Genomic DNA, 18,096 nt, shown 5'->3' with positions numbered 1-18,096 from the left:
TTCCCCATTGCTTTGATTTAGTTCAAATTTGCACTAATATCTGCCTGAAACCTGACAGAAATATGAACACAAAGATTTCTATTTATTATAAAAAACTGGAGTCTAGAGGCTTTGAAACAGTTTCGGCCATCACATTTGTTAAAAGACTTTGTGTCGTGGAAAGCTTTTGATTACGAGAGATCAATGAAGTGAGAAAGCACCAAAAATGTCTGTGAGTTTTATTAAAGCAGCTTTTGCAAAAGGGCATCTACACATCAGAGGTCTGATCATGAGAGGCAAAGACAGAATAAATACACCAAGTATTTATACAGTTTTCAGACAACTTGTGGTTGGGGAAAGGTCAAACAAAGGGAATTTGAAACAAAGGAGTGCGTCTCGTTAGCTTAGCACACTGTTTTGTTTTTGTTTTTGTTTTTTCAAAAAATCAAGCTTTTTTTAAAAAAAACTGCATCAAACCCTATGAGCGCAGGATTTAAAAAAATATTCAAAAATTATGTCTATTCTCTCCATTCACTCTCTATGTGATTTCCTATAACCTAAACGATAAAAACACCATTTCAGCTCCCAAACCTTTTTATTTTTAAATATATGTAATGTTAGTTTGGATTGTTAAAAGTAGTAGGGTCGAATACAGCCCTCTGAAAAAAAAAAAAGGCAGGGGTCATGCCCCCTGTGCCCCCCCCCTCGGAAATTACGCCCCTGCAGTCAACCAAAGGTTGTGAATTACTGGATTAGCATAGGGTATCTTTATTTTACAATTAAGATTATCTAGGAGTGTTCTATACATCTCATCTAAACATGAGATGTGTAATAATATATAATATTTTGCATATGAAGTTTTAGCTTCCTAATATTGTGCATGTTGGATCATTGTCACTTATTGGGAAAATTAAACTGAATAAAAACATCATAAATGTTATTACTAACAGCTTTTGCTTTTGTCACTATGACAAGTCAAAATGTCTGCTGTCATTTTCATCTTTAATTCTCTGCACAGCTGAATGCAGTGTCTTTGTAGTTGTCTGTGAAGGTTGAACATTTAACTGTCCATAGGATTGCACAAACTTGCATCACTCTGTGTAAGAAAATGTTTTACATAAAGCTGGTTTATAATTGTGTTTAAAATGTTAAATTAGATTCACGGTATGTCTCTGTTTAAAAAAAAAAAGGTTACATAAACTGAATTGCACATGAACTTTATTGGATTTGCTCAGGTTTGAACACGAGGGGGAGCCCTCTCCACGTGACATATGTTAGGCTAGCGCCTCACATGGAAAATCCACCCTAAAACTAAATTCAAATTGTGCCATTCCTACCATTAACATTGTCAAAGATTTGTTACAATCCAGGAATTGCTCTATATCATGAGTCCATCATTATTCTGTTGTCAGTGAAACAGCTGCGAATTACCATTTGATTACATCAATAATTAAAGTTTTAAAGGATTGATTTAACTTACTTTCTAGTAAACACGAGGTTTTGCATTTTAGTTTTTTGTTTTATTTACGCTCTTTTTTATATATTTATTTGGGCTGCTGTATCAATGGTAAAGCAGTTCAGTTTTCCATTCGGCAATTTTGGCACTTAAAGAAACAAATAGTCCTGAATATATCAGTTTATTGTAAATGTATTTTTTTCTCATTCTATTTTTTATGATTCTTGGGTACTTGTTTTTGATTTTTCATTTATTTCATCGTGTTTCTTGTTATGCACTAAAATACTAAGAAAAAATGCTACTTGGTGTGTCAAATACCCCCCAAGCTATATAAAAAAACTGATTCCTGTTTAAATTGTGTTTTAGGGTGGATTTTCCCTTAAACATCTCAAAGGCAATTCGGCCGAGAGTCTTCTGATCTGGATTACATCATACTCAGGAGTCAAGAATAAACTTAAAACATTAAAATAAAACTGCAAAAGGTTACATCACTTACTGCTGCATTGTGCATGGCCACTGTCGAAGAGCCATGTAGACCTATAGATAGATAGATAGACTGTGTTAATTGGGCAATGCTGATTATTGTCAAACTCTAATATCATTTATGAAAGTTCAGATTTATTGCAAAGAAATTATATTTATATAAATACTCTATAATATATCTTGTGTGTTTAAAGTAATCTGGATTATGTTCTGTAAACAACCTAAAACACATATTTAGCCTATTTATTTCCGTTATAGGCTCCTCACGAGGCAGCCTCTACATAGTATGTGTCACTCTTTCCGAACTCGCTCTCTAAATGCCAGTCATTTGTTTCGGTTGTGACTAATATTCGTCACATGAGCTCAAATCTCTGGTGCTATAACTCCACAGTTTTGTTTGTTCTCCACCTCCTCTGTCTGTCTCTCCGCTCCATCTTTTCACACTGTGTACCGACCCGCTCAAACGTGAAGCGCTTCAGCCAAATTATGCAACATCAGTAACGTGCGGCGGCCTCCCATTGGTTACTCAGCGTTCCATGGAGGGGCGGGGTTAGAATGTATCCTCGCACACGATTGGCCGCGTCTTCGGAGGGGGCGTGCCGTCCGATTTCATTCAGAAATCTAGCCGCGGAGCGTCTCTCCGACATGTGAAGATCCCTCTGTTTATGCTGATGAACACATGTCCCGGCTGCGCCAATGTGAGCGGGCGGAAAACGCTGCAGCCTCGACAAGGGAAGGGGTGTGACTGGTTTTTAACAGACGATCGTGCTTGTAGCGATGTATTTATGTTGACTTATGATACAGTTAATGCTTTAAATTTGAAAAGCAGATATTAAATAGTACTGTAAGACTACCTGCTTACCATGAAAAATGAACTGTACTGCCAAGATACGATATGCAACCTTACACATAAACAGTAGAAAGAGACTTTAAACTGTTTTTCATCCTGTACCTTTTATCAAAGTTGTTTAACTGTAGTATGCATGTAACAGCCTGGAAAAAACACTGTGACCTCGGCAGGAGCAGGGATCTGAATGGATTTGATCAAGCGTGGTTTATGCTCAAAATGTGTTAATGCTTTAAACTATAAAAAAAATGCTTTAATTGTATTATTTCTGCTTACCATGAACTCTAAACTGCACTGTTCAGGCACTCAGCAATCGTACACATAAACAATAGAAAAAAAACAATTATTTAATCTTGTTCCTTTGTTAAAATTGTTAAACTCTAGTATGCAAGTAATGGCTTGCAAAAGTGAGGAGGCAGAAAATGCTGCAGTCTCTGCAGAGGATGGGGTGTGACTGGATTTGAATAGATGTTAATGCTTTCAGTGATCGATGGTAAAAATATGTATCGTATAATATCAGAAATACTTTTAACTGTATTGTATCTGCGTACTGTGAAATATGTGCCATTCGAATATTAGCAACCTGACATATACAATAGAAACTAAGGAGGATATACATTTCACATTGCTCTTTTGTCAACTTTTTTAAAACTGTAGTATGCCAGTAATAGCATGGTTAAAATTCTTGTGTTTGAGAGAAGGTTGGGGAAGGAGAAGTTGGACACAGCAGCAGTAACTGTTTCCCAGCTGTCCTGGTTTCCAGGTGAAACCTGATAGGTCCCCTGGCCTCTGCAACAAGAGTGGGGAGAGACAGTTTACAGTTTAGTCTCTCTTTAGGCCTCTGTCTTTCCTTAGGCGGCTCAGATTTCTGTTGTGGTGTCTTGCTCTGGCCACACCTGCTTGTGCTTTTGGCCTTAGAAGAACTCCAGCGAGCGTTGACTCCCTGAGCATACTTTCTGAATGAGGTTCCAGGCAAATGTGTCCAGGGTAAAGTCATTTCAGGCAAATCAACAATGTGGTATTCACTATGGCCGAATGTAATCAAGCTCAAAAGCCTTGTCCTGACATGAACCATAGGATTGTTTACTTTTGTGCCGGCCCTGCATGTCAACTGAGGACATGAGCCTCAGCTCTGTGTATGCAAATCATTCTCAGCATATTGTGACTTCAGTGGCAAAATATCTGGTTTTATTCCAGATGTATATCACTTCCCTTCTAGCCCGAATAACCCAACAGAGGAAACTGTAATTTTCATATTAGGGACCGCTCTGACGCTTAGCACTTTGACCCACTTCATTGACAAAAACACCACCCGTCAGTTTAGTGCTTTTCACTCCTATTGAATTCTCAAGCATGTCAATAGAAGGGGATGATAATGAGAAGAGGATGGAAAGACACATCAGAAACCAGGTGGGGGTTGGGACCATGGTGAGATGGAAATGATGGGGGTGGTCCTCAACCACCATGAACTCAAAGCAGGTTCACTGGGTTCATGTGCTGCAGAGGAATGCTGTGGGGGATGGAGAGCCTTCTCTGTTGACCTACTCGTTGTTACATATACGCAAACAGAAACCTGTCCCTTGGTTTACCATTACTTAAGGTTAACCTTTATTGTTTTTTTACAATATGAGGGCCGGTGTGCTCACCAGGTGTTGAATGACAGTGTGCGGCTTCAAGGCTCAATGACAGGTATTGTCAGTCAAACGAGGACACTGCTTGTTGTGTATGTGTTGAGGAGAGGGTTCATTGGGTTCATGTGTATGTTGTATGTATAGCGGGGGATGGGCAGTCCCCTTCATCCCTGACTCTGACACACAGGGTGCTTAGAATCATCCACCACTCCTCATGCTTTAACCCAGCATTTCACATCTAAAAATACCAGTAAAGCCAGTATAATTCCTGACCTCTAATAAGAAGAGAGGGAATACCAATACACATAAGTATTGGTCAGAAAATGTGTGTCCTTGTGTGTGTGGGTGTGTGTGTGTGTGTGGTCTATACATATAGTGCACTGCATGTGGGGGTCACTGGGTTCACTTTGTTGTAACCTTAAGTAGAGGGGGAGGTTGCTACATAGCCATAAATCATGGACCTGGAAACTGAGTTGCTGCATTGTAGTCAAATCACTGTCACTTCCATTTTGATGCATTAATGATCATATTTTAACAGTAGAGCCACAAAGACACAAAATATAATAAGAATATTGCATTTTTAACAAAATACAACTTTTTTTCTTTTTTTCTTCTTTTAACTCTTATCTTTAGTCACATTTTCCAGTTAAGCAAAGCTTGCATCACTTTTTGACAGGCAATGTTATGTTTGAGAATGTTTACACAAAATATTTGAGTTGCAGAGCCTGTTTGTCAGCTTAACTTACAATACAAACAAATTAAATACAGAAAATCTGCAAGAAATACACAAAACTAAATAAATATGACATGGAGAGTGTGATAATTAAATTAGTCAAAATATCTCAGATAGGTAAAAGATCCAATTTGGAATAATAGGCCAACCCATTTTTTGGCAATGCTGCATTCCCATAGCCGTTAAACATATTATACACTTGGCCTGTTCCTGTAAATGTCACATTTTATAAGTAATGCATAGTCTTATTGATGTCTGTGTCAACCCTTTGAATAGCCTGAGGAGAGAGGATGGATGCCAGAGGACAAGTTGGATTTCAACATTGGAGGAAAACATATCAAGTTGATGGCATTTGGGTTCTCTGCCAGGAAATTTTGAGCATCAAACACTTCTTTTCCTGCATTTTGCTAAAATTTTATAGTGGAAATGTTTTTATTTCAATCTAAATATAAGTCCTCTGCTTTTTATACTATGAGGGATGGACACACATGTTGTAATTATTGAGAAAAATCCATGTCTATAAATGGAGGTGTATATTGCCATGATTTAGTATGAAAGTTGAATTGTTTGATTAAATCAAATAAGAGGATATAGACATGTGTCAGAAGCCATTTTAAAGGTAGAGACCAGAAGCTTGGTCTCTACCTTTAAAATGTTACTCAAATTAAGATGTACGATCAGGAGGAGACACAACAAGACCACAAAGAGATGCAAATCAAATGCAGAGTATACAAAATAACTACAAAAGGGCAAAACAACCACATAGACATAAAATGACTACAAAGCAAAACAAGTGTGCGTACAAAGGTTTTTTAAACATGAGAAACTGAGAAAAATAGGCTATAGACTCCTTTCGTGAATAGGGCTCTCCAGCAGAGTCCGCCTTTCTGCTAACTAAACAACAGAAGCAGCATTTAGGCAGCTGAAAATGTTATGATACTGATTTTTATTGAATTTATCATTATTATATCATATCATATCATATTATACTTATTCAGTCTCTCTTTCAAATTTGGTGCAGACTAATTTGGAATGATATTTGAGTGATGCATGGGCGTAGTCGGACAGTGCAAAAGTAAGATGTTAATGAGTGTTAGTGGAGTTTTGTGCAATAAGAAAGGGGCTAAAAAGACACAGAACAACCAAAAGAGACACAAAATTCCTCAAGCAAAGTTTGTATGTCTTCCACAAACGTAGGAGCCTGTCACATAATCCACGCTTGGATATAGATGTTGCCTGGCGACTGACTCTGTACACTATAAAATTCATGTATCATCTATTCCACTACAATTTCAAATGATGAGAGTGCTATGGTCTGTGTGGTGAGGTGCAGCTGGATTGTTGCCAGAAATAAGGTCAGCCTTTAAATGATATTTTCTCAAACAGGTTATTGTCAAGAATTGTATCAGTCTGTATGAACAATATAAACAAGTGGCTTATTGAGTAACATTTCATATTTAGCTCTTTGTCAGGGAGCAAGGAGCAATGCAAAAATAACCATTCCCACAAAAATTGCTACAAATGTTGCAATTTCAATTGCAAAAAAAAAAAAAAAATTGTAATTTTTTTTGTATGTTGTGCAGCACTAGAGTACATGTTTGCTTTGTTGCTTTTCACCAATGACTTGGAGTATATTGTAATGTAAAAATCACAGTAACTCATTTTACATATTTATACACTTAACTGGCAATTGAGATCAGGTTGGAGAGATTTAAAAATAATCCTCTGTATTTTGTACATACAGAAGCGTAGGTTTTAACACTGGGGAGGACAAATATGACGGGCTTTGGGCAGACAATTTGAGCATCAAACACTCAGTTTTCTGCTTTCTGGTGAATTCTTAACACACCATGCCATTTCTGCATCAATTTATGGTGTTAATATCTTTAATTTGACCAAGATAAAAGTCATTTTTTTGGGAGACAAATGCACATTCTAAATTTTGAGCATGTCCCCTGTATCCCAGAAAATATGGACTTTTTTCTCTGAAATATTTGCTTCTTCTCCTCTGATTAGAGGTTCATCATCCTCAACAGCCAGGAAAAAAAGTCATCTGTGTTCTGCTGGTGTCTGTTTAATTCTGAATGCATTTATTTAATTGAACCCAATCAGCAGTGAACTGGGTTGCATAAGGTTTTGGGTGCACACGAGCTGTAGTGTTTTGATACTGAATGTGAGGAGGCGGGGCAACAAATACAGCTCGCATCAGATGCATAGAACATATTGTGCATCTCTCGCGCCGACGCCGTATTGCGCGTGCGTGTGTTTACACCCTCTCGCTGTAGTAGAGCAGCGCTGCCCCGACACCACGCACACGGGCGACACGAGAAGGCAGGACCGTGAGTGCCCGCGTCTCCGTCCAATCAGCGGCGAGTAAAGCAATCACTGGCTGGACACGACAGCCAATCGCGTTCGACTTTGCCGGGCCGGCAGCCAATGGAATACGCGCAAAACGTGGGCACGTGGATCCGCGCACATGTTGACGCTCGTAAACTGCCGAGAGAAAGAGCTAGCAAAGACACAAACCGATGAACGGCCGGCCGGGCGGTGTGTGTGTGAGTGTGTGTCAGAGAGAGACAGCCGAGGCTGGACGCCCCGATGCTGCTCCAGCTCCGGAGTGTGAACTGACGGATCTGTCCGATCAAAGTGGGAGATAAAACCGTCAACGATTCTTTCTGGCAGCTGCTGTTTTTATCTCACATTATAGAAGGTGAGTAGCTCCTCTTAGTTTAACGTTTTTTTGTTGTTTTATGGCTAACGTTACCCGAAGTTGGCAAGCTAGCCTACAGGAATTTCCTGTCCCACTGTATCCTGTATGTACTATTTGTTAATATATCAAAAAGCTTATTTTTTTCTCTCACGTGTCTTTGTTCCATATATATTAATAATAGATCTTTATGTACCATGTCAGCACAGGTTTTAAATTGCCGGTATATTACATCAATAAAACATATATTGCTTTGTATTTCATTTTTACTTTATTGTCATGTCATCCGGGGTTTTTAATGCTTTTTTAAAAAATTATATAGCTTAGTTAGAAATGTACGTTTAATTGTGTATAAGAATATATTAGTTACTGTTGTGGGCATCGTGGTGCGCAGACACAGGCAGCCAACACCTGAGACGCAGCCTCATGGTCCATGCCTACCTGTGCAGACTGCACCATCACCTCCACCCCATCCCACCCACTCTACCCCCAGAGCCCCATCTCATCCAGCATGAGCTAAATCACAGTGTGCGTGGGGGGAAAAATGAATTAAAGACCACATTTAATCATAGTGCTCTATTTCCACAATTTGTTTCAGTGCATGTAAACAACGTGCCATTTGGTTTTTAAGATGAAACAGCTTGCCTGAAGCGGTGCCAGCAATCAGAGAGGAATAAAATGTGAATGGTGTTTGTAGTAAAAGCTGATCAGGCTTGTTGAAAATGTGCTCTTCTATATTTGTGAAATTGAGATATTCTGTGGACTCTGGACTTCTAGCTACTTCTCGCCAAACTGAAAAAAAAAAAAAAAAAAATCAGTATCACTCCTTTGTCTGAGAGTTTAGACTTATATTGATAAACGCTGTGTTGGTGTGTATGTGGCCCCTCTAATTTCCCCTTCCTCTGTGTTGGTGGGATCAGAGACCAGCAGGCGCTTGGAGATTACAGAGAGCAAAAGGGAAGGAAAAAGATGAGACAGAGAGAGGCACATGGCCAGAGATACAGAATGTAAAATGTGAGTGAGGAAGAGGAGGAGGAGGAGGAGGAGGAGGAGGAGGAGGGCTGGTCTGTGGAAGAGGAAAGGAAGAGGAGCACCAGGCTTGTGTGCATAACGAACAGGATGAGAGCAGAGAAGGGAGAGCAGAGAGCGAGATGAGAGGCATACAGAAATACAGCCGTAGAGGAAGAGGTTTGTATGTGTGTGTGAATCTAAGGGGGGATGGAGAGCAAGCCCGAGACAGAGAGGAGGGGCTAGAGAGAGCACCGGAGGCAGTGCAAGAGAGAGAGAGAGAGAGACTGCCTATTCTGATTTCACTACTCTACAAGCTCCCATCCCCCTCACATTTTACTCTCCTCTCCAGTCTCCAATCTCCTCAATGGGAGCCAGACATGCACTACCATTGTGTGCCTACTGCCTACCCCCAGTCCCACTCTGCACCATGTTTAACTAGGGCACTGGTATACCCACCATTTTGAGTAATTGGGGTTATTATTTTTGGTAGCTAGATAGGGAGGAAATGAAAAGCCATCCTTTGCCATGATTTTGTTTACCTGCCTGTCACTCAGGCTTCCCACAGTCATGGAAGACCTGGAAAAGTCATGGAATTCAGCAATCATATTTTTACAAAGTTGTGGAACTAGTAAAAATTATTGAAAGTTTTGGGAAAAATTGTGGAAATTTGCAGTGTATAAGAAACTTAAGTACATTAATTAAACATAACAGTGAATTTATTTATTTTTAAGCACTGTTGGCTTAAGGGGAGGGGCATAGAACATAAATTGCTTTATTTTGTTTTTATTTTCCTGCCAATTTTATATTTTAAAATAAAAACATGTTTTTTATTTTTTGAGTTGTTTTAGTTTTATAGAAAACTTTACACATGTTCTTTAAAGACTTGCGCTGATTTTTCTTTTTTTTTTTTCTAATTTTTGGTCAAAGTTTATTGAAAACTTTAAAATTTATTTATTGTTTTTTTAAGAAAACTGAGTTTGAGGGCATGTTTTCTTAAAAAAGGAATAGAAAATTCTCCATGAGATTTGTGGGAACCCTGTTCACTTTAGTTGCAACTTGCTAGTTTTGAGTGTTGTCCTTTATTTTCTTTCTCAGCACAGTCGACTGTTACAGTAACCCTCTGCTTCCTCCCCAACAGCAATGCAGTCCCAGGGCAGCACTTCCTCTCAGCCCTCCTTTGATTCGCTGAGCTCCAGCGACAGCCTCTTGTTCAGCGACTCAGAGCAAGCAGAAGACGACACAGACGTCTTCTTGACAGACAGCTCGTCCTCTGTCATCATCGGAGGCGTGGGCGGTTCCGTGTCGAATGGAGACAGAGGGTCAGACAGTCCCGGTTCCCAGTGGACGTGTGACGGCTTCACAGACAAAGAGGAAGAGGAAGAGTCATATAGGTCGGAGAGCGCCGGCAAGGCAGCTCACATCAGTTTGGAAGAGACGGATGGTTCAGGCCAGAGCCCAAAATCACAAGGAGACCTGCTGTTTGCCCAAAAGGTAAGGGACTGATGAGAAGACGGACAGAGCGATAGAGAACCTCAGGGATGATGTTTTTCTGTAGGCCAGCCTGAAAACTAACGTCGCCCTGGTTCCCTCATCAATAAGCCTATATGGGATTTTTCCATTGGATTGGTGCAGAAAATAAGCTCTGTGGCAAACAATGGTTACGATACTGATACTTTTTGTTCTTTAACATAATCTTCACACAAGGATGCTACTTTCAGAAGATTTGAAGCTGAAATGCAGTCGCCAAAAGCGTAAAGCTGTTGCTTGGCTGAAACAACCTACACTACAGTCACGTCACCACCGTTATGAGGCCTTAACGCTGCGTTCAGTGCGGTTCGGTGTGATGATGATCTATAGTCTCATTTAGCCACTTGTTAGCAACTGCCTTTTTTAAAAACACATAAAAGCTTTAAAGTTCACAGTAGGGTATTGGTTGATGTGTTTTATGTTGTAGAACAAAACATAGAAGCTTGTGTCAACTACTTATTTTCGACTTTAGCCAAATATCCACAAAAAAAACACTGACTTTGAGACGAGAAAACCAGAGGTGCTGAAATGCTAACTGATTTCCGGGTTTAGGACTCATTACTGAGGTTCTCTACGTGTGCAGAGGAAAGCCAAGCAGACTGATTCAGACAGCAGGGCCAAACCCAGTAGTAATCTGTCTTCCTCTCCCCTGCCAGTGTGCTGAGCTGCAGGGTTTTGTCAGGCCTTTGCTGGAGCTGCTGAATGGACTGAAGAGGGGCCGATTCGATCGAGGTAAGCATCCTTACATCACCGCTTTCAGCCGGGCATGTGTGCAGACTGGCAGCCCGAGCTGCGGGTGCTGAACGCAGGTTTATATGATCTGAGGGGCCTCGGTCCGTTTCAGTAGAGAGTGTTCCTCTGTGCAGCAGTGTGTATTGACGCAGCCTATTGATGCGGTCCAAAGTGCAGCGTGTATGAAGCGACAGTCTTGTGTCTGACTCATCAGCTCACAGGAGTGTACTGATATCACAAGTGAAAGTGGTGTGTGTCTGAGTGTGAGTGTCTACACGTGCATGCATATTTTGTGACTAAGGAGTCTTATCGTGCAAATGCTGACTGGGGGATTATGTTTTTTTGATTGACAGGTTTGAGTAGTTTCCAGCAGAGCGTCGCCATGGATCGAATCCAGAGGATTGTGGGGGTTTTACAGAGACCCAACAGCGGGTAAGATGTCGTCCACGCTTTCCCACCATCATTGTTTTAAACTATCTGCCACTCATTCTTATTTTGCCTCTACATCACAAGACATTACATCTTAGGGCTCTAACACACCAAGCCTTTAGGCAGCCTTCGGTCAATTTTGGGCCGTCGGTGGGCGTCTGTCGCCCTAGTTTTTGCAGTATGTCCCGCACTATTTGCACCAGTCGGCCCTTGTCTGCTTTTTTCGTTTGATTCAGCATTTTGAATCAGCGTTAGAGACGTCAGTATATGAAATCCCTCTGATTGGCAGTTTAGCTCAATGCACAAGAAGAAAAACTGAAGAGGAAAGCAAACAAACTAAGTCAAGAGAGCGTTGGATCAAAACAAAGATTTTTTATTAGGTAAGATTTTTTTTGGCCTTCAGCAGACACGGTTTGTAGTTTGTGTTATTATTCCTTAGCGCGCGGTTAATTTCATTTTTTCTTTTCTTTTATCCGGTTGTGTTGTTAACTAACTAACTGCCTAACTAGAATCTTGAATCCATCCTTACGGTCTTCCGGTTTCCCTTTTCAAATGATGAACACAGACTACCACCACCAGCTGGTATGGAGAGTAATTTCGTACTAGAGTGTACGTACTAGTTTTCCTAGTTTTTACTAGTTTTCCATTGACTTTAGTCACTTTTTGGATTAGACACAGGCAACGTGAGGCGAAGCAACAGTCTGCTTTCATCGCCATTAATTCTTTGATGTCGGTTCGGTGTGTCTGGGCCTTTAGTCGGATTATAGCGTGTAAATAATTAGTTAAAACAAGAAAGGACCAATGAGGTAGTCTTCCATTTCAAGCCTCCTCTCCTGTTCCATGTTTTATTGAACAGTCCTCGGGGGAGGTAGAGTTACAGCGTTCACCGGCAGTGCAGAGAAACAGCAAACTCCAGAGGAAGACAGATCTGAGTCTATACGCAGGATCATAAAATGTCCAGATGTTTTCCTCTGCTTTAACACAATAGCATTGCCATGTGCTCCTTACTTTCAATTTATGTCGTCTTTTTTTAACGTCTTTCTTTTTTTTTTTTTTTTTGGCAGGGAGAAGTACCTGAACACTCTGCTCCAGGTGGAGATAATGCTGAAGCTTTGGTTTCCTCAGATCTCCACCCAGCCTGTCTCTGCTGCCTCCAGCGTCTCCGCGTCCCCTGCTCGTTCCCTCCAAGACACTTCCAGCTCCACCCCGCCGCACAAGCACAGGGATCAGTTACATATTCCCGTCAAGGTGAGAACGCACGCGTTTTTCTGTGGAGCCTACTTGTGCACGCACAAACAACTTTCCTCTCTCCTTCACAACACCACAAACTGAATTCTATATTCACGTGCAAATTACTCTCCCTGCTCATTTTCCAGAAGCGCAGACTCAGCTGGACAGGTACAGACTCCCCCACGCCCTCCCCCGTGCTTCTCAAGTGCCCTCGAATCAGCGCGGAGGAGAAGAGGGTGAAGCAAGATTGTGGTGAAAGGGACGGCCCTCCTCCTCCTCCATCACTGGCCCCTGATGCAAACCAAAATTCACCAGATGTGGCCCGCAACAGCCAGCTAAACGAGGACGCAAAGGGAAAGGACAGTGACAGCGAGGAGCTAGGCAGGCAGTCAAAATACAAAGCCGGTCACAGCTCGGAGCCGAGCTTGACATGGGTCCACGTCGCCCCCATCCTGTCCCCACGAAAGGCCTGTCCCACACACGAGGGCCCGACAGTGGCGGGTAACAATGAAAACCAGCCTGCCGTCCTCCCGCCCAGCAGGAGGGGCAGTCCAGCCACACAAGACAGCTCCATCTCCTCTACCACACCCTACAAGCACCCAAAAAATCTGAAGAAGCCAACCCGGTGCCAAAGCCAGCCTATTGCCGGACAACAGAGCGAGACCACCGAAACATGTCAGGGTCAAACTCCTCCAGTCACGCTTACGCCTTTGCCAGGGGAGTGCCCCGCCCCCTTGGAGACCTGATGCGTTGAGTAAGCAAAGAGCCGGCAGCCTCGCCTTGTTACATCACCGGGCTAAAAGCTGCTAAGTGAGGATGAAGGGAAGAGGCTGAAGGCCTGTGATTATAGATGCGTTAAAGGGAGGAAGAAATGTAGGTGACAAATGACGGATCACACGTAACCCCCTCATCAAAACCACAACTGCAGCCAATATTTCAAACAGGACATAACGCGTTAAATCAAATTTATCAGAGCTGATAATCATAAATCTATAATAATCTAAATGTGCACAGAAACGGTTGTGGTGGAGGGGGGGTAGGAAAGAACACCTAAAGCAAGCAAGTAATGATCAAAAGGAGAGATTTTGAAGAATTTGGAGGAGTAAATAATAAGATTTCCTCGGCATGAAAGCAATCACTGTATTCAGAGACGACTGTTTCCACAGACATCTAACTCACGGGACACATTTGATCCGAAATGAGAAAAGTTTGTCTCAGTAATCAAAGCTTCCAGTGTTTATTGTGGTGAGTAACTTCAATCCAGAGTGAGTAACAGGGTGAGCTGAGTGTGAAGCTTATAGCGGTTACATTCACATGTAGATAGAAACGAGACATCTGGCTTGAGGAGGAAATATTGAAAATCTTGTAGCTAGAGACGTGAGAAATACGGTGTACAGAACGCAGCATTATACTGTACGTGTGGTGTCGGACTCAGCGGAAACTGTGGAGAAAACGATGCCATCAACTCACGAATGTAATGCAAGAACTGTTTGGGCACTTGGCATCGAGAGGTCATCACAACGAGAGATCACACGTCAACTTTTCATGTCACGCCGTGGATTTCTGCCCGGTCCTCGACTGCAAACTGACCAGCGATCAGTGAAAATCCCACAAAAGGTTCTTTAAAAAGACCAGCCGGAGGGAAACAAAAACAAGGACCACTCAAAGACATGAGACTCTCGAGTCCCACAGTTAATTTATTCATGTGTTGATCGGACACTGCGTTTATTTATTGTTTGTATTTATTTATTGGGCAGCTGAATATCGCCTGCTGTGCGCTCGCATAGTTTGGCCTACAATTGTTTTTGAGGCGATTGGGAAGATGCTGTTGACAGTTTGTGGTTTTTATTGCTATCATGAGGAAAAAAAAGAAAAACAAAAACGAAGGAAGTGAAATGTCATGATTGGACTATTGGACTACTGTGCCTTTTTTACCAAATAGGATGTGTTCAGAAAAGCATTTGGTGCTTTCAGTGCATTCATACTGCGTTTTGATTGTTTGCTTGGATCTTACAAAACCAGTACACATTCAATCACGAAAAGCTGACAGGTAGTCGTTTTCATCTGGTATCTAAAGTTACACGCAGCATCCAAACCAACAGTAACACCAACTTTCTCTCTACCATAGATATAGAAACATAGATGCCTCGTTGTCCGCTGAACCACGTCAGTGTTGCTGCCGTTTTGGAGAGGTAAGACTTTCCTGTAAAACAGTGGAGTTGCGGGTTTTCTGGATAAAAGGCACAAAAATGTTTACCTTTTAAAAAAATGTATTTATGATCTACGTTTTGTACCAAAAAATGGTTTTATCATCAGTACAATCTCCATAGTTATCCTAAAAGGCGTGACGCTCAATAGAGGAGTGTGTGTGGCGTACATAAACTGAATCATCATTGGGAATTGTAAAAAAAAATCACTTTTTTTTCTGGCATGAATTTAGCTGCTTCCTTAGTTAACACTTGTGTGTATTTAGGTAATTTTCTCTCCTAGCTAGCGTGCCAGCTAGCTTATGACGGCTGCTAGTTAGCTCATCGACACTGAAACAAGATAGAAACTTCCACTGCTGATTTTAGAAAGGCCACGGCGAGAAAACATGTACTCCGTTTATTTCATAAACGAGCGGAGGAATTCGATGAGAACTGGATACAGCGTTGGAGGCGGGGCCCTGTTCACTTCCTAAAAGTTGCTCATTGGCGCATGAAGCCATAAACATTCAATTTCCATGTGTAAAATTACCCCGATGATCAGCACTGCTTCAACGTCATTTGGCCCGTAGAGAGGGAACTCGAGACTTCTGCTGGCCGAGTTGGCTACTTTCAGTTTAGCGCTCCGTTTACTTGAATCGGCATAAAATTATTTAATCTTGCAGCTTTTCTTGACTCGTCTCTGACAGTGGAAAAACTTTTTTGGGTCCAGCAACACCACGAGATATAACTGAAAACTGTAATTTAATTTTGATGCCAGGCTGGGTGTATTTCCTGGGAGCCTGGTTCTGCACCCAGGCACAATTATGCTAAAATAAAGGCCGCTAACTTCTGTGCGCTAGCTTTGTTAGCTTTTGCCAGCAGTCAGAAACAATAATCTATGATCCACTGTTGGTTTGATAATCTAAAAAAAACAAAAAGATTGTTCTGTTGCCGTGGCCTGTCTAAATTTTGCAGTGTTAAAAGTTACCATATACTATTAGGTTTTAGTGATGAATACACTGTTAGCTGGTTAGCGCTATTTGAAAAGTTGTCTACTTCCACAGTAAATTTTATCATATAGGGAGGTTTCCACAAGGATAATAGGCCAAATGCATGAGAAAGTCCAATTTTGACTTAATTTATAACTTTAACGTTAGAAATTGTGTTCATGTAAGCCTTACACACACTCCTTTCTTAAGCATCCTGCAGCAATTTCAGCCAAAATATTGAGATTCTAATAAAGTTTTTTTGTAAATGTTAACCCATAAATATAAAAACAATTCATAGCAACTATTTGCGAAATACAAACATTATAGTGCTTTTTTTCCCCAGAAAAAACTGTACCTCCTGAATTATTGGGAAGTCTTGCCGTCTCCAGCATGATGGCGGCAGTGCTGATGTATGGCTGTAATGGAGCGACACAGTCAGTGAGGTGTCTTTGTATATATGTCTGTCTACTGCTTAAAAACCGGCGTCCAGCTCTTGTACTCAGACATCTACAGTTGCATAAACTGCCTACATGTCCAACCTTGACACACACCAACAGCAGTGGCTACTATTTGTCATGTAGTATTGAAGTGTAGCCTCCTTTGGAGCTTTTCTTTTGGTTCTGATCAACAGAGGAACAGACTGAGCTGCACTCGTAGCTGGTGCTCTTGAAAACTTGAAAAAAAAGAAAAACTGAGAAAATAGAAATATAAATGTAAGGGAGGAAATCTTTATTTGCACCACCCTCCACTGCTGCTATTCTGATTCCAGTTCTGATGTTTGATAGGACAAATCTGGAAATCTGCTACACAATATTCTCTAAACCAAGGAGGGTTCCAGCGATCAGATTGGATTTACCTATATTGCAAATGTATTGTAAATACTTAGACTAAAAATATTTTTAAATTGCTATGAGCGGTTCGTAAACTATTTACATGAATAGAGGAGGAGGGATATCCACGTACCAGACTCCTCTGAAAAACAAGCACCACGTGTGAACACAGAGCCACTGGCAGCCTCCGTCTTCCTGCCTACGTTTGCGGAGGAAGGAGCGTACAAACCTTCAGTCGCGGACCCAGAGTCAGACCGTCTTACCCGTCTTCAAACGTGACGGCATCATGTACCAGATGCTGACTCGCGATCGGAGTCTGGGGGGCGTCCTCCCCACTCCTGTTTTTATACGGTTATGGTGTGACAGAGAAACCAATTGCACTTATTTTTCATCGTTTATGTCCTTTTTTTTCATGTACTGTATGTTTTCTACTGCAGCGACCACTGCTGTTTGGTCAGAAATAATGTTTTTGTTTTTTTTTTTTATTTTAGCTGCCTTTATTTTTCTTCTTAAACTGTAAAAGCTGACTGTAGTTCCCCCCCCGCCCCCCCCCCCCTCCCCCACTCTGCTTCATTCGTCTGCCCTTGCCCTCTCTCCTTCATCTCCCTCAATCCCGTTAGTATCTTTTCTTTCTAAACTAAACTCTGTCTTTCTCTCAACCCCAACTTTACATGATAATACTCTTCTGGCTACTTTTTCAATACTGATGAACAGGAAAAAATCTTTTAATAAATGACACATTTTTGAAAGCTGAACTGTCTGGTTTTTTATTTTTGTACATTTGTTCATGTGCAAACATTTGTTTTCCTTTTATTTGAAGCGTGACGATGTGAGTGAGATGCGTGTTTTGGAAAGCAGCTCTCACTAAACAGATGTGTGACTCAATGGGGTGCAGATTTACAGACTGTACATTTTGAAGTGTGTGTGTGCGTGTGTGTGTGGGAGGGCGAGGGGGGGTTTGGGTGATGAAGGGAGGGAGAGGGTAGGGAAGAGGAGGGGCAGCCGGGTGTGAGACTACAGCCTCGGTAATCTGACTGGCAGTATCAGAGGGGGGGCTGATCCTCCAACCAGCTGCTTCTATAGAGCAGACACTCTACATGTGTGTTGTTTATTTCATGAGATCATAATAAGCAGAGGCCGGCATCGCTGTGTCTGTCGTTCTCTCCTGGTTCTGTAGCAGAACAGTCAAACAAAAACTCACGTCTGATCTCTGCACGGAGCCGTCGTAATTTCAGCCCGTCCTAAGAAAATCAAAGAGTGAGAGTCGAAAGTTAACCTCAGTGATCACTCACCAAAGTGCTCTGCGCTCCTCTGTCGTCGGGGAAG

The 18,096-nt window shown here is 41.5% G+C and overlaps 1 protein-coding gene across 2 annotated transcripts in view; it reads left to right on the top strand.

The window, feature by feature from the left end:
* The window catches only part of LOC121945936 (circadian-associated transcriptional repressor-like), a 29,931-nt gene extending 12,430 nt beyond the window's left edge, over nt 1-17,501 (top strand). The window contains exons 1-6 of one of the 2 annotated variants that reach the window (XM_042490312.1): nt 7,665-7,839; nt 9,986-10,338; nt 11,031-11,106; nt 11,460-11,538; nt 12,600-12,783; nt 12,912-17,501. In XM_042490312.1, coding sequence (XP_042346246.1) covers nt 9,988-10,338; nt 11,031-11,106; nt 11,460-11,538; nt 12,600-12,783; nt 12,912-13,511 — 1,290 coding nt within the window. In that variant the 5' untranslated portion in view covers nt 7,665-7,839; nt 9,986-9,987 and the 3' untranslated portion in view covers nt 13,512-17,501. Of the gene's footprint in view, nt 1-7,664; nt 7,840-9,985; nt 10,339-11,030; nt 11,107-11,459; nt 11,539-12,599; nt 12,784-12,911 lie in introns of those variants that run through there. The other variant, XM_042490313.1, reaches the window with a different exon arrangement.
* The last annotated feature ends 595 nt before the right edge of the window (nt 17,502-18,096 follow it).

This window comes from Plectropomus leopardus, chromosome 7 (assembly GCF_008729295.1).
Source record: "Plectropomus leopardus isolate mb chromosome 7, YSFRI_Pleo_2.0, whole genome shotgun sequence".
Classification (NCBI taxonomy): domain Eukaryota; kingdom Metazoa; phylum Chordata; class Actinopteri; order Perciformes; family Serranidae; genus Plectropomus; species Plectropomus leopardus.
This window is presented reverse-complemented; position numbering and strand designations above follow the sequence as displayed.